The sequence below is a fragment of the Temnothorax americanus genome, unplaced genomic scaffold, assembly GCF_048541705.1.
Source record: "Temnothorax americanus isolate GAGA-0224 unplaced genomic scaffold, ASM4854170v1 Scaffold17, whole genome shotgun sequence".
Lineage (NCBI taxonomy): Eukaryota > Metazoa > Arthropoda > Insecta > Hymenoptera > Formicidae > Temnothorax > Temnothorax americanus.
This window is the reverse complement of record NW_027509307.1, coordinates 902,359-925,470: the sequence shown is the minus strand read 5'-3', so window position 1 is coordinate 925,470 and position 23,112 is coordinate 902,359. Positions and strand designations below refer to the sequence as shown.

General features: G+C 42.3%; 1 protein-coding gene across 5 annotated transcripts in view; it reads right to left on the bottom strand.

Moving 5' to 3' along the window:
- Positions 1-1,469: 1,469 nt before the first annotated feature.
- The window catches only part of LOC143895955 (uncharacterized), a 162,776-nt gene continuing 141,133 nt past the window's right edge, over positions 1,470-23,112 (bottom strand). For all 5 annotated transcript variants that reach the window (XM_077403487.1, XM_077403485.1, XM_077403488.1 and 2 more), the window contains 4 exons: positions 10,360-10,758; positions 6,514-9,606; positions 5,363-5,700; positions 1,470-4,690 (listed from right to left, as the gene is read on the bottom strand). In XM_077403487.1, the coding sequence (XP_077259613.1) occupies positions 4,130-4,690; positions 5,363-5,700; positions 6,514-9,606; positions 10,360-10,663 (4,296 nt within the window). In that variant the 5' untranslated portion in view covers positions 10,664-10,758 and the 3' untranslated portion in view covers positions 1,470-4,129. The remainder of the gene's footprint in view (positions 4,691-5,362; positions 5,701-6,513; positions 9,607-10,359; positions 10,759-23,112) is intronic.

Below are 23,112 nucleotides of genomic sequence, written 5' to 3'. Positions count from 1 at the left end.
GACGCCGAAATAAACGAGAGCAGGTCGCATACTTTACGAATTCCGATTGCGCCTCTCGGGAGCCACAAGGCTTCCCGTTCCCGCGGACCTCGTTATTCGCAGAGATGTCTTGGCATTTCATCCCACGTGGTGTTCCGACGTTGATAAGACCGGAATATCGGTTTTATTGGCACATGTACGAGCGATATAGGCATTCGATGTTGTCGCTATTTAGGTTTCGTGTTCGAATATGACAAATAGCTTTGGTGTCCGTTATTACGATCTTTTCCTGCGCCGAGTATCGCATTCTAGGCGATAAATTGAAACGCGATCTTAATCTATAACATAAAATAACACAAAATTTTAAGGTAATTATTTAACAGAGGGGACTTTCTCTCTCATCTCTGCCCCTCCCCCGCTCAGACATTTATACTTAATGTGCAAATATGTAAAAAATGTAGTACTCGTTCAGTTACAATTCAATTCAACATTAAATACACGTTTATATGATTTATATGATTTATTTATTAATAACTCTTTCACTAAATAATAAACGCTAAAATCTTGTGTCGAAGTCAAGATTATTGTAGAGCTGGGCCCTCTATACTAAATAATTACCAATTATAATAAAAAAATAAACGCTTAACTCTTTACAGTTCACTATTTCTCGCAAATAAGCAGGTAAAATATTTCATTTTCATTTTCGTCTAATCGACTGGTCTAACAAATCAAGGAATTTGGAGAATTCCTATTTGGAGAAATTTATGCAGATATAGTTTGCCAATTATATATAATCGCGTCTCTATATAGATGTTTTTGCATTATACCGCGAAGTTTTCATATCACTGACTTATCAACTTATTATCCTTTGAAGGTGCGCCGATCGAGAAAATCGATACGAAAGCAATAAAGAATTCTGTGCAGCTTACCGTTAATAAGTTATCTTCATCCTGTTCTTTGTGACGGCAGGTCCGCGATGGAGATTGCCTCATATTCGTATTCCGTCTGCCGAAAAGTTGTCAATTTATATCCACCGATACATCGGCGGGTCCATTTGTGATTGCGAATTCGATGAAACTCGTCAAATCGGCCGATATCGCCGATGGAAATTAATATATTCCATGAATCAATCTCGCTTCTCCGTATAAGCCATACTCTAGTGGAAGTCTATATAGGATAAGGCATATAACGCGATAGAGAAAATGTAATCCCCGCCGTGCGTTTGGAATATACCTTCGTAAAATCGGGGGGCATTTACGCGCGATCGGTAGTAAGGGTCCGCGAGATAGAAGACGACGGGATAGAACTGCCGCGTCGTTTCTCTTCGTCGTATACCTACACGGAGGGGCATGTAAGTAAGAAAAATCTCGGCCGGTTATGATTCAATCTCGTCGCTCGGCGATATCGGCCCCGGACGGATTAACACGTTTCTCCTCGTTCGCTCGCACTCGCGCGCGCAGCAGCAGCCACACGGGAGATGAAAAACACCTGCTTACAAAAGAATTTGCATTTTTATTACAGTGACGTACGTATATATTACAGTACACAGTGTGTAACGAGAACGCGCATACATCGCAGACCTCGCGCTGATTTCGCCAATCCGCGCGCGAGATTTCGCTCTCCTTCTCCCTGGACTCTTCTCTCTTCACGGCCGGGAAATGTGGAGGCCTTTCCCGCCGGCCGATACCGAAACGATCCGGTAACGTGATAACGAATTACCGTTGAACGCGTCCGTCGTGCAGCTACGTTTTTTTCTCGCAGCGCTGCATTTCGTATAACGACTTTTCATAACGAGCTCGCTGGATATCGCATGTCACCTCGATAATCATTTCGTCGTCTCGTCGAAACGCCGATACGGGATTCGCGTCGACACTAAAAATTGTCCCGCGCTAAACGCGATGTTTCGTTGCATTTGCGGATTTAATACTCGACACGACGATTATACTAACCGGTTAACGGCGATATCGAGCGAGTCAATCTGTTAATCTAAATCGAATCCTGAAAAATCGTAACACATCTGGGCACGTCATTCATTCCTAATGCAAAATGCATTACATCGGTCTATCGCGATAAAAGTTCTGATGGATCTGGCCTCGTTGGCCTCCTGAAAAATCGGGGGTGGATCGACGCGCCGACGCTAATTCGACTACTATTGTTGTTTCGCTATTTAAGAGATCATCAGAATTTTTATGATAATAATCTCGGTGATATCGACATCCTTAACCATTGAATACATAGTTTTCCCGATACGTATGTATCTATATACAATCGTTTCACGTATATTTATAGATTCTAAACACGATCCATAGAACGTCACCTTTAATCGCCGATTCTCCAGGAATGGTTAGCGTTCAGATGCAAATAATTTGACCCAGAAGGAAAAAACGAAAACCTAAAACAGATTCGTGTGTATAATTTTTATATCTGACCCATCGCACGTTTATTACCTTCTGCGGACTTTAGCAGAATATTTTATCTATTTATTGACAAATCAGTATTGTTTTCGCATTGAAAGAATTCATTCTCTATAAATATAGGCAATAAAAGAATTATTCATATCTTGTGTTCGCTGTGAAAAAAGTTCACTTAGCATCGGATGCTTTTGCATCTTATTCTACAGAATCCCGCTGGAACGCTAACCGAGTGTGGGATATATTTTCTTTTAAATTTTATACCCCCTCCCGTTTTTTTTGCATCTCTTACTTTTTCATCGCCGGAGGATCTGGAATCCGTCGTGCAATCGATCGCTCGCAGGGATGAGCAATTTTTCCCGTCCCGCCACCCTGATGATCCGCGCGCGGCCCAATCGGAAATTGATGGTACCGTCGTACCGCGGGCGTTCACCGCAAAATGGCGCGCCATTTCGCGAGATCGGCGCGTGGATGACGTTCTAAACCCACGCGGTTTGCCGAGCCATTAAGAAAACACAATAGCTTCTACCACTTCACACCCGTCCGATCTCATCCGCGAGTGGCGGCCCCCGGGATGACACGTAATAACGCGGTGTTTAGTCGTAAATCGTTCGGCAAAGTGCGCGTCGTGTATTACACGGAAGCAACGTCTATCTATCGTCTATTTCCCCCCGTTGTCGTTTACAGTCTGTCCGGGGAGCACGCGCGACCCTTCGAGATCTTCATACACTCCTCAAAATTTCATATTTCTTGAAGAAGACTGAGCGTTATATTTTACACAAAGATGCGAGAGAGCCTCCTCCTCCTCCAAAGCACCGTTCGGCATCCGCGAATTCGACCGATTTCTCGTGGATAAAACGACACTCATTATGTTCAGAGTAAGCTTCTTGTATTTGCCCAACTTTATGTTCTATGTATATCGCGCGGCTTTAGTCTTTCAGACGGCGCGTATTGATTTTTATACTCCGCATTACTAAATTCGAAGATCCAATAATGTCCCAAAGCAAAATCCGACAGTGATCGGGTCGATTTTTTTTTTTAATTTTCTTGATTGCAGAGTTGGAGAGTACGATATCTCTCGTCTTGTTCAAAACTTATAAGATTTTTTTAGAGTATACAAGAAACTGCTCCGTGTGGCTCACATTGCTCGTACATTACCGAAATCAATTTCCTGTTCTGTACAATTCTTACGAGACATTTCATCCGTTCGATCGCGTTCGTTCAATACGATGCCACGTGAAGTGAGTGATTAAACCTACTTGGAACCGAATTCAGACTCGTAGAAAATCCCTTATAAAATGCTCCGTTACTTTAATAAAGATTCCCATTCGCCCGCGCATTCTTTCACATTCTTTTACACGCATACTCACTCGCTTAAACTCTTCCTTGCCGCATTAACGCAGAGGTCTGGCATGGCCAGTTTTTTTGGTAGTGATGCTTCTCGAGAACGACGTATCTTCGTCGAGCATTCATCGAGTCAATGATACGCACTCTCAGTGCGTATTACTTGAGCGCACAGCACTGCTAATTGCGATAATTTCTCAGTTCGTAAAACAGTTCGGCGGTCGTTGCCGAAAATACGACAGTCGGCATTGTCCGTTTGTGGCTCTGTGGCGCGTAAACTCGAAACTCCCGCGAGTCGGGGAGACCTTCGAACCGGTTAACAACACACTCGAAATTCGCTCGAGCCTTGCTCACACGTTCGAAACCTCCACGAGTCGGGAGTTCCGCGGCTTTTCTCATACATTCAGCGTGGTGTTGTTGATGAAATTCGAGTTCTGACCGTCCTGGCTGGTCTGCCTGGTAGCGGCGTGGCCGGCTTCACCGCTCTGTATGCTGAAGTGCCTATACGATATGTACTCCGGCGGTAACGGCTGCTGCTCCCTCTTGACCGCCTCCCGCTGCTTCTTCACTTTGAGGTAACCCAAGACGGACACCAGGAGGAGGAAGACGATGAAGCCCATGCAGCAGCCGACTATCAAGCCCAGCCGCCTCGTCAGGAAGCTGCTGACACTGCCAACGTCGCCCATCGCCGAGCCATCGCTGCTGATTATCGCGTCCGGCGCGTCGAGCGTCTTCACATCGGTGCAACGGCTGGTCGCGGAGTCCGTCATCTGCGAGCTCGGCGTAGACGCGAGTATCTCGACCTGCGTGAAATTGAGCTGCTCCATCGGGCCGTCCTCCATCCGCGAAGTCATCCAATTACCGAGACCGAATACACAGATCAGGTAGCGAGTGTTCGGCGACAATTTCGACAGTTTCACCGAGCGCGCGTTCGGCTCGAGTATTTTGGCACGTACCTGAAATTTAGAGCGATAAAAGTGACGCCACGTTTATGGGGTTTCCGAATAAATTTAGAGAAAAAAATAATATATTAGTGTTTTCATAAAAAAATTCAACTTTTTATAAATATACCCGAAATAACTCTTTATTTATTTGTACTATCTAAGAAAAGAGCATAAATGTTTCCTATAAAAATATATATATATTATTTTTACAAAATATTCTTTTATTTATTATTTTATTCTTTTTTTTCAGTTACTGGAATAATACAAAATTCTCTCTCACGGAATAATAAGCGCACAGCGATTGCACGTGCGAGCATACCGGTATGCATTATCTAGCGGGTAATTACTATAAAAATGGGTAAATTTGATTTCTTTCGGGGAGTGGCGAAAATACTTAATCCGACCGAAACGCCGCGTCGCTTTTTTGCGCGTTCGCGCCGATCGATCAGCGAGGACGGTGTCGGATGTGACGATACGTTTTTGCGAAGGATGAGCTAGAGCCTCGTCGAGAGAGACAGAGATAGACAACGAGATTCTCGGCTATATCGATTGAATCAAACGCCATTTACACTTTACATTTTATCCGCCCGTTCGATTTATACCCCATGTTGTACCCGTGTTCGCTTTTTAGGAACGACATGTAACGCTATACACAATTTAGAGTGCCTGATGTTTTTTCGGTACCTCGTCGACATTGTCCACGGCGTGATAGGCCACCTGGTAGCCGCGCAGGCCGGAATGATTCCTGCTCTGCCACGACACCAGGACGGAGAACGGCTGGATGTCCTGGATCGCCAATTTCAGGACCAGCGGTGCGGTGCAGAAGGCGTGCGGGTCCAGATCCAGGAAGACCAGTCCGCGCAGCTCCGGCGGCTGGTCGCATCTCAACAGGCCGCCGTCCACGTCGTTCATCCTGAGCCCGCCCCCGCGATTCCGGCTCATTCCGCCGCCGACCAACTTCTGGTGGTCGCGCAGCCATTCCCAGAGCTCCTGGGACTCGCAGTCGCAGTGCAGTGGATTTTCTACGCGGATTTTTAATGTCCGTGATTATCTTATGGAAGAGCTTAGTCTCGACATTTACAAGCGTATTATTATCGGCGTTTGTTCCGCTGGTCTTCGAAAAGTGTTTATCGTACCACAATGTAATTGTCGTGAGAGTCTCGCGTAAGCGCCGGAATGTTTGGATTTGCCGTAAGCGCTGCGACGTTTACGGCAACCTAAATTACCGTGACGTTATAGCCGCGCAGGCCGCGCTTCCCGCGTTGTATAGCACCGTGATGTTTTGTAACGTAGCTCGCGATTGTGCGCTCTACGTTCATATAGTTCACTCGACGCGTCGAGGAGCTCCGAGTGTAACTACCCGACGGGGTTATTTTCGACTGTTCCGCTCGCATGCGAAGATACGCCGGCGCCGGCGGTGAGTTTTGCATGCGACCAATCATCTCACCGGTTAAGATTGCTATTGTCGAACATAACGCGATACGATCCGTGTGAATGGCGTCACGTGTGCTTATACGTGCAAGCAATATCGTCGTAAGAGATTTTTTTTCGTGCTAACTCGCAATAAACGGCAAAATAACAGTTTCAAAACGTAAAAATACTTTATACAGGAAATGACTTGCGGTTCTCAAAAATAAAAGGATGGAAATTGAAAAGAGAAACGGTCATCTTATTACAATTTAACGAATAATAACGAATTGTAATAAAAATGTGTCGCACGATTTCTTTATATAATTACTCTTGTAATTTCGTGCAAATCGCAAGCAAATGAACTTTCGTAAATACGTAACGTAATAAAATCGAAACTTGTGAAAAAAGTAATAAATTGTACCTACCCTCGGCCCGTAAACTCCGTATTTGCGTTTCGAGTGGTCGAAAGGCATTCAGCGGTAAGTTCGCTAAGTAGTTCCTACTTAGATCTAAAATCCTGAGCTTCTTCAGCGGTTTGAACGCGTCCGGCGAGATCGACGATATCCAGTTGCCGTAGAGGTGCAGCTCGGCTAAATTCTCTAAATGCTGGAACGTGCCCTTTCCCACTCCGCTTATCTGATTGTACGAGAGATCGAGTACCTGCAAAGCTTTAAGGTCAGGTGGAAAGTCCTCGAGCTCTTTCAAACGGTTGTGCGTGAGATTCAGTAATCTGAGGTGTTCCAATCCCTTCAGTCTTTCCTGTGGCAGTAACTCCAATTCATTAACACTAAGATCCAACGTGAGTAAATTCGAAAGGCTACGAAACGCGCTGGGCGACACTCTCGATATCATATTGCTGCTCATGAAGAGATGCATCAGCGCGGGAAACGCCTCGAAGTCTTGGCTGGTAACTATCGTTAAGTTCGTCCCGGAGATGTGAATTTCCTGAAGAGCCGGATACTTCGCCTCCGAGCTGATCTCGTGTATTCTCACGAGGGGATTAGCCGTGACGTTTAGCCAGGCCAGACCGGGTATATTTTGTGCCGTGAGTGCAACGGCGGGTATTTGCCGGAACTTATTAGCCGCGAGCTCGATCTTCCGCAGCATATTCGAGCGAGCAAAGAAATTCGCCGGAAGAGCGGTTAAGTGATTATGGCTCAGATCCACGGATATCAGGCGGGAGAAATTGACGGAGGCGAAGCCGGTGAGAGACATGATGTAGTTGCCGCGTAGATCGAGCTCTCGTAAACTGATCAATCCATTCAGTCGCGACATGTCCACGCGGTGAAGAACGTTGTTGGCCAACGAGAGGAATTCCACTGTGGTGGCGTTTGCGAACACATCGTACGGGATCTCCTGGAACCTGTTGCCGTCGAGCTTGACCTCCTTGAGCGCCTCCAGGCCCAGGAACAGCGTCGCCGGCAGTACCTTGAGTAAATTGTAGCTGAGCAATAGCTTCCCTAGATTCTTATTCTTCGAGAATATCTCGGCCGGCATTCTATAGATTTGTGACGAATCCATCGCCAAATGTTGAAGAGATGGCAGGCCGTCCAAGGAGTTCGCGTTAATCTGACTAAAGTTGTTGTACGATATTCTTAAGACTCTTAATCCCGGTATGTCTAGGCGGTCCAACGCCGTGGCAGTGAAATGATTGTGCTCGAGATTTAACTCGTAGAGATTGTTTAGTCCGCGAAAGGCACCGTTCTCGATCACGCTGACGGTGCAGTTTTTCAGGTTGAGCGTTCTGATCGGCAGCCCTTCCTGAAAGATCTTATCGTGCAGCACATTCAAATGATTGTTGGCCAGATCGAGGACACGCAGTCTTTTGAGAGCCGTCAAGGCGTAAGGATCTAAACGGCGTAAACCGTTGTCCTGCAAATAAAGTTCTTCTAGCTCGTGGAGCTCCGAGAAGGTCTTAACGGTCACGTGGCTCAGTCGGTTCATACTAAGCTCCAAGAACTTGAGCGCCTGCATCGGTTTAAAGGCGGTGTCCTCTATCCGCGAGATAGAATTATTCGTGAGATACAGACGTTCCACCAGCAACAGGTCACGGAACAATGGAGCTTGAAGACGAGTCAGCCTATTATGTCCAAGCCACATGATCCTGACCGAGGCCTGGCCTCTTAATGAATCATTATGTAGGACGCCGAGTCCATTGTTATCTAGTTGAATGGAGACCAAAGAGCTACCGCTGTTTTCGCTCTGGCCGACGTCGTTCGACACTTGGAACACATCACCGAGCACGGCCAGAAGGTTACCTTGCAGATTCACATGTTGCAAACTGTGCAGAGATCTCAGCGCGCCGGTCTCCATGTCCGTGATAGCGTTGTTTTGCAGATGTAGCTCGAGGAGCGACGGTAGCGGTGCGAATACGCCACGTTTCACTTCGGTGATCTGATTATCCTGCAGCCGGAGCTCGCGCAGTTGCTTCGCCTTGGCGAACGTGCCCACTTCGAGCTCGCGGATGTTATTACCGTCCAATGACAGGGTCGAGAGATTTTCGCAGTGCTCGAGAAAGTCGCGCGGCACCTTCTCGATGTAATTTCCGCTCAGATGTAACTGCGCTAATTGACCGAGCGTCGCCAGGCCGCGCGCGTCAATCCTCCGGATGGCGTTTTGCTGGAGATACACAACCGAGAGACTCGTGCTACCGGCGAACGTTTCCGCCGGTATTTCGAGAATGTTATTCTCCGCCAGGAAGAGCTCCTTCAACTCGGGCAGCCTCGAGAACACGCCCCGAATATAGTGTATGTGATTGTGGCTGAGATCGATCGACCTGAGCTTTTGATTGGCACGGAAGGTGGCCACGTCAAGAAACACGATCTTGTTGTGGCTGAGGTCTATCGATTCGAGATCGATCAACGATATAAAGGCATCCTTGTCGACCGACTCGACCGCGTTGTAATAAAGCGAGAGGGTCTTTAGGGACGGACAGCAGCGAAAGCAATTGAGCGGAATGTCCTTGAAATTGTTGCTACTGAGATCGAGGAAGTTTAAAGCGTCCAGTCTGGAATAGCCGTCCTCCGGGAGCTGCGATATCTCGTTCCAAGCGAGCCTCAAGGACGTGAGATGTTCTAATCTTCTTAAGGACGTCATGGGGAATACTCTGATCTTGTTTTCCGCCAGATCCAGGTCCTTTAAAGTGCCCTCGAGCCCGGCAAAGGCGTACTCCGAAATTTTCATAATTTGATTACCCTTTAGGTTCAGTTTAATTAACGCGAGCCCGAAGAAACTGAAGCTAGGCAGCTCGTAAACGAGGTTGGCCTCCAGGTCCAGCGCTTTGAGTAGGCTCAGCGAGGCCATAGCCTTTTGAGGTACGTGAGGTAGTCGACCGGATACGAGTGCCAAGGATTCCAGGCTTTTACTGAGCCGCGTAAAAGCATCCTCGCTTATTTCGCGTATCGCGGAATGCGATATTTGTAGATGCCTAATTTGCGAGCCCGCCGGGAAAGCGACGGACCGAAGTTCCTCTACTTTCCGATCCAATTCGTACACGCTCAATGATTGAACGAGCGCTCCTGGAACAATCGCGAGATATTTCAGTCAAAGCCCCACTGACATGCTTTGTGAGTTACAATCGCGAAATTCAAAGTTAAATTCTTCTTTTTATTTTTCTTATGTTTTATAGGGTAAAGTATTACGCATAAAATATTTTATTAAATATTGATATACACAAATAAAAAGAACAAATTACGCTTTTCAATAAATAAACATTGAGAATTTTTACCATTGAAAACGAAATATTTGCAAAATATAGGATGTAATAAAAATAACACAGAATCTAAATTAATAGTATCAGAAGTTTTTTTTTGAAATTTTATAAAAAATATGTAAAATTAAAGAAGAGTATAAATTAATAAATTGTGCTATATTTTTATACACATGTATATAGTCAAATTAATTTATGTGAAATATCTTTTATTAAATTAGCAAAACTAAATGTTCTTATAAGAGAGATATTCCAGAAATACAGTTAAGATATTTCCGAGTTTAATGTCAAGCTACTTGACATTTGAAAACTGAAAGCTAAAAAAATAAAGAAAGTAAGATCTAAAAAATGTATATAGCTTATTAACTATTTGCACAGACACTGAAACGGTCTCTCGAGTTTTTCCTTTTTTTTTATTTTGCACCAGCTGTTCCCGCCAGTATGACGTTACCACCGTTTTACGAACGTACACCGGCTGCTGTTTCTACTTATGTATGCGAGCGGAGTACGTGTTCTCCCCGCTGATCTCCGCTTTTTGCGTGCTGTATCATGGACGGTTTACCTTCCTCGCCAGCGGCATGTATCACGCCGGACAAAGCGTTCCTGAGGGACTCCTCGGTGGCACCTGCGCACTCCAGGAACAGACCGCCGTTCTCGAAGTTGTAACACGGGCAGCCGGGTATTGTGTCCGGTGGCGGACACTTGGCGCCCCTCGCTTCCTGCGTCGCCATGCAGGCCGCCAGTATCACCGAGTAGATGATGCGGAAGCCGTCCCGACGCCGATACCACCGATTGTCACGTTCTCTGCACGACGGGGTCGACGGTTGTCGCCACTTTCGCCTGGTCCGTGGCCGCGTCGTCCACATATTATTATTATCGCACCGCTTCGTTCCCGGCTCGTCCCGATTCGTTCATCGTTTCTCGCGCCGACACTCGGATTTCGCACGCACCGCCGCGGGTTCTGCGAACAATGAGAAACATCGCCTGGAATGAAATTGAACGTGAATACGATGACGGGGGCTCGCTGTTCTTCGCAAATACACGGTTGAATACGTCGTTCAAATATAACGACTTCTCAACTTTTCAAGATATTAAATGTTCAGAAGTGGCTAGAAATACTTGACGGGTTAAACAGCATCGGTATTTTATTTGATTCTTCGTCGACATATAAATGAGACTTCAGATTTAGGCTATATCGGATTTAATATCGAAATTTAATATCGAGACATTCTGTACAGTTGTCAACAGCGAGCTGGAATTGAAAAATTTCTAACAATAAGAATGTATAAAGAGATTTCGTAAAGCGAAAGAAGTTTTACATATTTTACATATTTTACATACTTTTTATCGCGTGAAGTGCGTTTTTCCCCCCCCCCCCCCATATCTTCCATATCTCTTTCATATGGATCAATTTTCATTGTTCTTTTTGATGAGTTACAATGAAATAATGTTCCATATATCTTTTAGATAAAGATAAGTGCAAAAGTTTTTCTTTAATTGTGAAATTTGTGTCGCGTTCAATCAATGAAAAGAATTTACTTTGTGAATTTAGTAAATTTTTAAGGCTGCGATGTATTTTACACCCCACGCGAGTGATGCAGGATTAATCGTTTCCTGCACTAGAAGAATGTAATATTTAAATTGTGTTTCAGAAGAAACCGCTATTTTTAATTCGTTAGGTACATATGTTCAAATTTATCTTTTTTCCCCTTTTTTCCGGTTTCGATAACAAGAGAGATTACGAATCCCAGCTCCGTGTGTTTTCTTCTCAGAAATTGTCGTTGCTTGTCTCGTCTATGGCTCAGATCGTCTACAGAAAAATATGGTTATCCTGTTTTCGACGAACCACGAAACATGTACACACATATACTTCCTGAACAAACCTCAATTTTCAACAGGACAAGGTTGGATCCCGGGGGACTGAAAATCCGACGGGTAACGTCCTTAAAAAATATATATATAAAAGAGAAAAAGAGAGAGAGAGAGAGAGAAAAAAAGAAGTCAACAGCATCGTTGGTCATTGGGCTCCTGTCTCGTTCAAAAGATACCGATCCCGAAGATCAGCCGACCGACGGTCGTAATTTAATGCCCGCAGTAAATCACCGTGGCTCGGGGATGCTGTCACATACCCGCGTGACCCGTTACGATCGGAAAAATATGACCGGATTGGGCGGTTGCCAGATGGTGTCTTAAGACGGCGCCCGGGTCGCGGCGCGGGGCGGTTTGGGGTCACGTGTGGGGACATGATCGAGAATACGAAGTGGTAAATGGGCGTCGATTTCCGTCGTGCTACATCGTGTACGGCACGTCATTCTTCGGATAACTTTGTTAGGGCCGTGCTTACAGCCGGGGGTATAACGTTAGGTCATTGGCTGCAGCAGCGCCGGAGTAGAAAAATCAATATGCCCTCGCGACTCTTACGCCAGGGGATTTTATTTTTTAATTCGCTCGCGCTTATATCGCAGTTTCTCTGCTTAGGCCCCTCCCCCCTTCCTTCTCCACCCCCGTTCCCCCGTGGAAATTCCGTATTCCAGAGTGACCGTTTCAGACATTCTTTCGTTCGCATCCCCATTAATTAATTCGCTTTTCACGAGAGATATCTGATTCATTATTTCTGCTAAAATTAAAGCGGTTAATTAAATTTCAACCTAATTAGGTGACAAGCTAATTATGTAGTTTAAATTACACGGTTGAATTATATTAATCTGCATCTACTTCTCGATTGTTACAAACAAAAATAAAAAAATAACAGCAGAGAATTAATTTAGGGATTTTATTTTAGATTTTTAAAGTTGTGATACCTATTATAATAATCTAATAAATATATAATAGTAGTATTCAGGTTGAGATAAAGATAACCAAGTACGCCTCATTGCGCGGAAATAGACTGGAATTCAGTTATACGTTATACGAGTCTCTAAATTACGGAAACTGGCAACAGATAAGAAAAGCACAAAACGAGATGAAATGCTTGTTGCCGTTGCCTCGGAAGTAAGTGAGCTTATGTATCATTATAAATTCTAAGAGATACGCATATCTTTGTAATATATTAGATCGAATTGTAAGGTCGAACTTCGTCGTTTGTAAGCATGAAAGTTGTTGCGCGCTATAACTTCCGGAAGCTTCGCCCGTTGCTCTTGTTTCCGAACCGAGAAATCTTCCGTGTACTCGACGTTTTACTCCCGAAGGACTTGGCGCAATATTTGCATAGCGTTACGTAATGTCGCGGCATTCGGCAGGTTTGTGAATCTAGAAACGAGTGCAATCACTTCCCTTCCGCGTTAAAAATATTTTCGTCAATATAATATAGAGACGTTTTGTTAGCTTCTCTGATTACAATTCAACTTTATCAATTGCAAGCAAAAGTTTCTATATATATGCATATTTAATTTTTATATTCTAAAAATATTTATATTGGGTAGCACAATTTTCATACAAATCCAGTGTTTATGAGATTCAAATATATTACAATTAATAATGCTGCCTTTGGCATATATTGTTAGTCACTTGATTTACCTGCGTTAAATCAAGTTGGTGATAAATTAAATACAGATAACTGTATTTCAAATAATTAAATTCATAGTGGAAAATGAAAAAGTGAAAATTAAAACCAAATGAAAGTTTAAGGATGTATCATCGGTACAGTCTTAGATGTATAGGACATAATTTTCAAAGCGCTACCAAGTGGATCAAAATTTGTGAGAATGTTCTTTTAGTCTTCCTGATGTGCTACAAAAAAGTAGAAACAAATCCACTAAACGGTTGCTGAGATATAACGATTTTAATTCACTGATTTTACAAAAATTGCGCTTTGAAAATTATGTCCTATACATCTAAGACTGTACCGATGATACACACACACATCCTTAAATAAGATTGAATAAAAGGTATATAATAAGATATATTTATAAAGTTTAAAAGGTAACTTATAATAAAATAAACTTATTATTTTTGCATGTGATCAATGTCGCAATATCTCTCAAGAACGAAAAGTTCTCTGATGTATATCAAATTTAGAGTTCTCTGATTTAGAAGAAAAGTTAAAATAATATTAAGTTAAGGAATTCAGAATAACGCATAGAGATAAATTTTCAGTAATTCCAAATTTTCATTGAGATCAGATCGTTTCTGTTTGTTAAACAATTTCGGAATCAATAAAATCTACACGGTTCGTATTCGTGTCGTGATCACGTAATTAAAAATCCCCGATCAATTGTGCCGAATTTTCGGGGGAGTTGCCGGATTCGTGTATTCGATATTTCACATGCGTATCCCCGACGCTCTTTCCCATCGAAAAGTTTGTCGGCCAGACATTCCCGTCGATGCCGTTTGTGTCGTTCGTGTCGTACTCGCGCGCGATTAACTATCGAACGCCGCGAGCGTTTAGAAGCGAACCCGGCCGCGCCACCCGGCATCCGCGTTACGTTCCAACGGATTTCGCTTTCGGCGGGATACATCGAGAGTCGATCGGCGTTTCCAAGAGTCGGCTTGACTCTCCGGTCGGAAACGTTCTGGTCCATTACCGCCGTAGCGAAATTGAATTTCCTCGGGATGGCGGGCGCAGCTTGACGCCGCGCGCAAGCTCGGATTAAATCGTTGCGGCCGCCGAGCAAACCACAGCCACTAATGAAGCGTACCGCGTTGAATTTAAAAGATTCCCCCCCACTTGCCTTCCCCCCTCTCCACCGAGCTGCGCGAGGTCAGAGACCACGAGGATTCGCGTCCTCGCGCGAAATTGCAGTCATCCGGCTCCCTTTTTCTCTTTCTTTCCTTCTTCGCTGGACTGCGTCTTAAAGGGAGGGGGTTGAAAGCAGCATGATCTGCGGAGAGTCGAGGTGAGTGGTGCGTCGGAAGAGCGTAAGGTGCAACGGATGTACCTGTGCATACGGCCACCCTCTCCTTCTCTCACCTTGGGGAGGGCTCGCCTAACGAGCTCTCCCGACCACCGGAGTGCTTTGCAGTTGTTCACCTATTTAAATAAGAACCGCCGATGGTAATGAGAATGCAAATTGCGCGACACGCCCTACGCGAGCTTCGTCTCACACGCCATGGAATAATAAAAAAGTGCGCGTCGCGGCGAGGCGGGTACTTGTGTATACCGTGAGCTTTTCAACCACCGGAGATCGTACGGAAGGGATTAGAAAAGAGACGACGGTATGGTGGCTCGCGACGGTCGCCATCGCCGGTTTTCTTTGCTCGCCTTTCCTATCCAGATCTGGGTTTTGGATTAAAACACTGAGATTGAGAATTTAATAAGACCGATCGAGAGTGTTGCAGATATAATACGCGGCTTCGTGCCGCATGTTGAATGAAACTACAGAGCTGCGCGTTGTAAGCCGTGGTACGGTTTACGATTCCGCGATCGTAAAGAAACAATATCGTACCGCGTATTCGATAAGCGCATCCGACTTTACGATCTCGGTTTCTTGAGAAGAACACTCTGTGGGACGACTCTGAGAACACTCTGGTTAAAAAATAAGCGAAGAAACGCTTATTTGTAGATAGGACTGGATTTTACGGTCGAGCTTTTTTTTTTCTTGGCGCGATGGCAACGTAAAGGTCTTAAAACTGAGTCATAAGAAACCGCAAATTTCGCAAAATGACTTACGCATTTATGACAGCCACTGAGAATGAACTTTGATCTCTTACGATGAGGGAGATTTTACGACTTTGTTTTTTTTTCTCGCCGTGATTGGGGTGATCGTTTCCTCCTAATAATTTGATGCATTATTCTATCAACTGTTGTTTGTGCTTGAAATCTCCGTTAATTTATTTTCTTTGTATAAGGTCAGATTTTATTTCTTTCCTTTTACAAGAAAAACAATTTCAATTTTATAACTACCCGATGTAACCTTGCTAGATTGCAGAATACTTTTAATTAATTTCTTTCTTCGCCTTCGTTTTAATTGGATGGCAAACAATGCTCAAGAACGCGTAATCGCGGTTTTGTTGTCACGTTGTCAGCGGGAATTATCTCGTCTGATAATGGCAACGTAGAAATAAACTCACATGGCTGAGAAAACGAGTAGCCGTGATACACCGACGACGGAGCGCCGAGTTCCTTGCTTTATGAGTTCTAGGGCCATCGTGAAGTAACGTTGTTGAGATCGTTTAATAACTTGTACTTGTACCGAGTGAGTTCTGTTCCTCCTACAGTATCGAGGCAATATCGCGTAATTTCTGCTCGGAAATAAAACGCTTCCCTTCCGCGAGTTTACCGGCTTTAATCGTGTCTCCATATCGGGACACGCCTCCGTAATCCATGTGATGGAAAATCCCTTCGAAACGACCAACATTAAGTCCCTAATTTATCGATCGATCATTAAAAATTGAGCCGGCAGTCGCAGTGAGGATGCCGACCTACTTACGTGCCTCACATAAACTTACGTTTTATCCCGAGATCGCGTTACGAATTGGTGTAGCGCGAAGAATATTGCCGAAAATATCCGGCAAGTTTTATCGACTTTCTCCGCTTTAACAGCGGAGTTCTCTTAAGTGCGCAAAGTCAATCGATTTTCGTTTCCAGAACAATAATTTATTTACAGATCGTTTTTTGAACAAACTTATAGGTAACAGTTTTAATTGTTTCGTATTAAGACGAGAACTTTTTTCTTTCGACATCACGTTGACTTTAGAGTTTAGCTCAAGCACAGGTTCTATTTGAGACTTCTTGATCCGCGTAATATTGCAAAACAGAGAGATATACGATTTACTTCGGCATTTTTGCCGATAACTTTAACCTTCGCTATCATAGAGAATCTGATGTATCGTCCCGTGAGATGAAAAGTCAATCTGCATAAAACCTATATTAAGTCGAATGCAATACATCATACATCGTGAAAATATCGTATCTCTGCAATAATGTATATATTATCTTCTGTAACGGAAGAAAGTTGTCCGTTACTCTTATTACGAGTCAATGCAAATCTTATCTCTGCTAACTTCTAAAGCATATTTGCTTGATATTATTTCTCTTATCTGATGGGACGTAGTAATAAGATTGCGATGCAAAAATGGCATCTTTATTTTCTGTGTTTTGCAACATTACGTATTATAGAATATAGTATTTTCCATAAATAACCAACTATCGATCTTCATTATTATTAGTAACATACTTAGCGTATAAGCTAGGGGCTAAAACGAATCGTAACTTTGCCCTGGAAAGCTGTTGATTTAAGCTCTTCGGGCGCGAATGTAGGTCAGGAGAAATTCATATATGAATCGCAAAACGATAATTCTCTTTTTCAATCAAATTCCGTATTTCCAAGTTGACCTCTCCGTTAATAAACCGCATTCCTCAATTAAGAGATCCACCGTGAGAATTTCCAAGGTAATTTATTTCGAGAGAAATATATAAACGACGCCGGGAATAATCCATCATAAGGAATTCGCGGTTAAGTAAGAGCTAAAGTTTTTCTCGCGCGAATGATAGATCCGCCGTTTGCCCCGCTGCTGGTCGCATTGCTTCGCGAAAGATAAAATTGCGTCCTACATTCAATTTAAATGTCTCAAGTTCATCGCGATATATTCGCAAAAAGACTTTTCGAAAGACTTCGCAATCGAAACAATTGGTTCGCGTCGATCGCGGTCTTTCCACGGACGATTGAAAATCGAATCTCTACGAGTCCGGTCACGGATATGTTGAATGGACCTCTAGTGGGAAAACAAAGGCGCGGAGAGCGTTAAATCGCGACACGTCGTAATCCGTTACGGGCTACTGGCTTTAAGGCTTGCAAACCTGCTTAGAGTACAAAGCAGCGAGTATAAAATATCGTCGAGCAGTAGTCCCGGATAAGCTTTTTCCTCCAGCGTTGCCCGCGTGTAAGATGGCATGCTGCCGCGACGCGTGAGGGCGGAGAAGGTGCGTCCTCAAAGGAAATTTAACCTTGTTGATCCGGCAAAAAAGTTCTCGGCGGCGTAATTAGTACGTAGCGCGTGAAACAGCTCTGGAAGCATCCGGACTGCGGATAAGATTTCATTAGCCGTACTTAGCGGTTTTAAGGGCTAATTACCGTAGGGATTAAAAGAGAAAATATTTTCTTGCACAGAGCTTGTGCAAACCGAGTGTTTAGACAAAAATACTGGGTACCCAGAATGTGTAAAAAGTTATTATTTTATTGTGCGAATAGTATTGCCTTCAATCTATCAATATTTATATGCAAGACTTTTATTTATCTTTAGATTCGCAACGCTCGTTTTAATCATGCTTTACATTATTTCACTTTTTTCTTGTAAAATCGTATTTGCAAACACAAAAGAGCGAATACTTGGCTAGCAAGTAGTTAAATGCGATATGTTTTTACGCGTTTTTATGCGTAACTGAAGCTAAAAATGCAAATGCAGAAAAAGTATAAACTTACATATCTAGCTACGGCGAAAAGCAAGCAGGAAAATTTAAATCAGAGCGTTTTACGTCACATGCTTTTCCTTCGGTATAAACGTCATGCAACGTTGTGTCGGCTTCTTGAAATAGTCCGCGAGGAATACGTAAATAGCACCTTCGGAATTTATATTCATGAAATAAAGTAACACTTTTAAATAGAACACAAGTACTAAATCATTGCGCATGATGTAAAAAAACGGGGAGAAATTTTTAAATACGCTATCTCTATAGACTTAATGGAATATCTCTTACATTTTTGTACAAATGTAACTCGAGTCTAGTACAAAATAAGAAAATTTTAAATATGTTATTATTTGAGCATTTGAGAGTATATTTACTAAATTTAAATTTATAATAAGTAAAGTTATCTATATATGTGTTTTTTCCCCCAGAAAGCTGTGATTTATGTATAAGATAAATCCACAATCTATAAAAAAAATACATAAATATAGTTTATTTAAAAATAATTTTATTTTATTTTACTTTCAATATAAAAATACTAAAAATAAATATTAAATACTACTATCGAATTGTGAAATGTGCTTACAATTTTATTCGAGTGCTTTTATGAAATAATTTTGGAATTGTAAGAGAGAGAATAATATTTTGCAACATCGCGCCCAACTGAAATAAATTGCAGAACATTCTTTCGTGTTGTTTATGTACAGCAAGAATTACATCTTTATTTTTACATCAAAATAACGAATGAGTCCATGTCCGACTAAGACAAACGAGTATATGCTGAAAATAGAAAAGAACATGAGACACCTCGTCTGATGTTCAACACATATTTTAAGAATAAAAGTATCTCTGGAAGAAAAAGCTGACTTAAAACATGTGAAATTTGAAACGTGCAATTATTTACAAAAAAAGTATTAATTTTTTATATTGAATGTCGTCACGTAACAATCCATAACAAGTTCATACGTTAAAAGTACATACGTATATCACATTGTGCATTATACAGATATTCAATATTTATAATCTGTTTTTATATCTGAGATATGACAATGACACTAATAAAAGTGGAACGGCAACTGTACTAACGGTTTTTGTTTCATTTTTAGTTAAAAATCGAATTTACACCAAGTTATACAGAGATTTTTAGCTTTAGTTATTTGTCAACACATAAAGACTTATCGTTTCTAATCGTTTTCCAGCTAAGCATTCATTTTTTTGTACCTACAATCGTAAAAATTTTATGTTAAAAATCGCATAACGTAAACATAAAGCGTCACAAATAAAACGTCACAATTTTAAGAATCTGATTTATATAAGATTTACAGTAGAAAAATAAAATTCTCACTTTTTAAATATTATGAGATAGCTCATAAGAGATAATTGTATCGTACGATTATTGCATCGTATGATTATGGAAAAAAAAATTGCCCTATCTTGTCGTGCCTCGCTGTCGTATCCCCATCCGTTAAAGCTTGACGCATTATGGATAATGAAGATACGAAGGCGTTTAGCTGCGATACGCTATACTGATACACGATAGGTGCTCTCGTGTATCTAATCGATATACAGAGAATGCACCTGAAATATAATCCAGAAGAGGTTGAGTTTTCATGAAAAAATAAGTGAAAAACGCAAAATAAATTCTTTTATTTTAATTTAGGTATGTATATGTACAAAAAAAAATGAATAAAAATTGAAAACTGGGCGAGAGAGAAATCGCCCCCTTTCCGGATATATCACGATTTCAAACGCGTATTTTGTACATTATTATTCAGGAATATGAATTCATTCTAATATATTCGCATAATAATTACGTGGACATCATGCAATTCTATAGAGTTCCTACTTTAATCGTGGCTAAGCTGCATTAATAATATTAAATCCTTTTAATAATGGGACATATGTATTATGACTTTTGCATCACGACTGCAATGATACTCCCATATTGAATATTAATTATCATATCACATAATTATCACTTATTTATTGTTTATACATATATATATATATATATATATATATATATATATTTTAGCCATTAATATAATGGCATAGTAATATCACATTAATATTAATATACATTCACGTAGATTAAAATTTTCTATTTCTAAACTTTATTTCCTGGCGCAATGCATCATTTACAGGGCGATACATTAAACAAGTTAAAACATGCAGACACGACGTGGCTGACTTCCCGAATTTGCAGCGGCGTCATTTTGCCTCATATTCGTCAGACGCCAGTAATTAAATATGTAATCAAACGCGGTCATCTTCGAGATTATCTGCATGCTTAATGGCGCGTATTTTCCCATGAGCAGGAAATGAAAACGCGTCCGATGACCGAGGAAAGTTGGGCCAGACAGAAGTTAAATTGAGAACATTTCGTGCGCCACGTACCTCTAGTCCAAAGGGTCGGGTGGGGTCTTATTACGGGGTGACTTCCGTATTTATCGTGTCAGATGAACGTCATTGGGTAAGCAAATTTGGCTTACGGAAGTAGATCTGGACGCTCGGTGCGAATCTCGCGTTTCCGGTCGAGGTCGGACACGAAAACCCGGGCGTGGACGATCCAATCTGCTTGTAAAAGCAGAAACGTGCCGTGGCAAGTCCGGTCCTCTCCCGTAAATCCGAGATCCGAGGCGGAGCCGCAATCTCGATGGATTATGTACACTCCGCTGCTGTTTTACAATACGGCAGGGACACGAATGAAAGGACACTCTCCTTAAGTTCCAAAACGCGGACGTGAATCTTTCTCGTCTTCATCTTTCACGGCTTGACGATAAATTTCAAGTGTTTCGCCCGCGCCGCCGAACGCATATATTTTCCTCGCTAATCGGCGACGTTAGCCCTCGCTAACGCGAACACGTAACGCGGATATAAAGTTGTAGCAGTGATAATAAGGCGTCGACGTGTAAGCCCGGCAAGAAATTCGCGCGGAATGGCTCGGGGCGTTATGTTAAGACGCGTTAATGTGGAAACAAACGCAAGAGCTCCGTTCGCGACGTGCCGTCGAGATATCTCGGAACTTTTGCCTTTGTGTCGGGGAAATTCAACTTTGGCGCGGAAAAAAGACCGGCTTTCCGCGAACGGCTGTACTAAAAGTCCGTTATGTGACGTTCCTCCTTTAGGATCAGCAAGAGAATGAGCTAGCTCTCTCGTGAAATGGGGAATTTACAAATATTTTTCTTTTTACGCATTGCGCACCGACATCGGCATTCAACGTTAGACATTCCCTGGGTATAAATATTCCTCTTATTAAAACTATGTGAAAAATTCGTATATTTATATACACGCGCGCGCGCGGAAAAATTTTTCTTAGTGTTGTGAACCTCTTTCCATTCTCGAATATTTTTGTAGGAAGAAATCGATATTCAGCGCAGCTGTACGCAATTTTCCCATACGACAAGCATTTTCTAAACGATATACTTTCATTGCCGGGTATGAGCGTTATCTTGACAATTTATATAATAGGAGCAAAAGTCTGAAGTTAAGAATCACTTATTCTTTTCCTTTTTATTTTTCATTCATTTGCTTATACACAGGAGTGATTTGATAATTCCACTGCTCCGTCGTTAGTGTAGTAGCAATTACGCTGCCCAGAAAACTTTATAATCCAATTGGAAAGTTTTATGCTGATGTAATAAGCGCGCTTCAGTAACGAAAAAAGGGCAGGCACTTTTTATAAGAGCTCGAACGACGACGATAACTACACCGGTAGTTTTTATCTTGGAGAAAACTTCGTCACAAGTGTAGCGGTTGTCGCGACCGTAACGCGATACTTCGAGAAAGATTATGAAATAAATTTAAATTATTTACATATACACGTGATTTCAACTTACTCGTTCGTGTAAATTTATTAACTGTGCCCGTGGAAAATTTCATACATTAACTCAATGCATTACACATTATTTGAACATTATAATTTTCAAATTCTCCGATTCGCGTTAATCAGAAATTAATTATCTATTAAATGAATTAATTATCTCCTAAATGAAAAAGGAGTTGGTTTGGAATTATTATTTGTTACGGGATTTATTATTTATACGCGATTTCGCTGATCCTGCTCTTTCTTGCGGCATCAGAGATATAATTATTTTGTCTGTAACATTACTGCAATAATATTCTACAAAAATATTTAATTGGTCAATTAATTTAATCTAATGATGAATAAATTGGCGGATTACTAATTTATGGTATTACTGTGTTGTAAATTGAATTAATTATATTAAATTGCGTTTCCCATTATATTCGTGCGTGAGCGATATTTGAAGTGGCCCTCTTACTTCCTCAGCGCGCTGAGATGAGATGAGACAATGTCGCTTGAAAATTCGCTGAAGAAAGGTGGTAATCTACAGCGTTTTACGCCGTCCGGGATGATAGAACCTCGATGAAAACACGTTATCGCGAAAGAAATCGGACGGTTCTCGCGGGAGGGTTTACGACGTGCGCATGTTAAAACGACGGTGGCTGTATGCACGGTTCATTGGATTCTTCTGACTCTTGTTCCAAGTTGGGGTTAAAGGCCAGCCCTCGGTACCGTCCGTATAATAGTACCATAGACTCTCGAGCTCAAGCGAGCTTTTTTCTGAAAGAATTTCCGTCAGGCTTGACGCGGGATGGTACCGTCGTGATAACCGCCAACAGCGGAGAACAACCGACACGGTGGAGCAGTCTGGATTTATCGCAACCTAAATCTGAAATGGCGAATTCTCGCGACAACTGGAACCGGACCTTTTTTTTCCTTGTCGATATTGCCGGCGCGTGCAGCACGAGTCGAGTGAGGTCTGCAGTGTTTCGAATTGATCGAAGTGCTCTTTCTCTTGCGCAAACAAACGAATCCGCGCGCGCGGACGGACGAAAGGGAAAAAATAAATGATCAAACTTCGACTCAATTTGCCGCCGTTCAGGAGCGAGGCGGCTGGTTTTTCATTTTCGTTGCGACCCTTTCGATGTAGGTATATCTGTTAAATA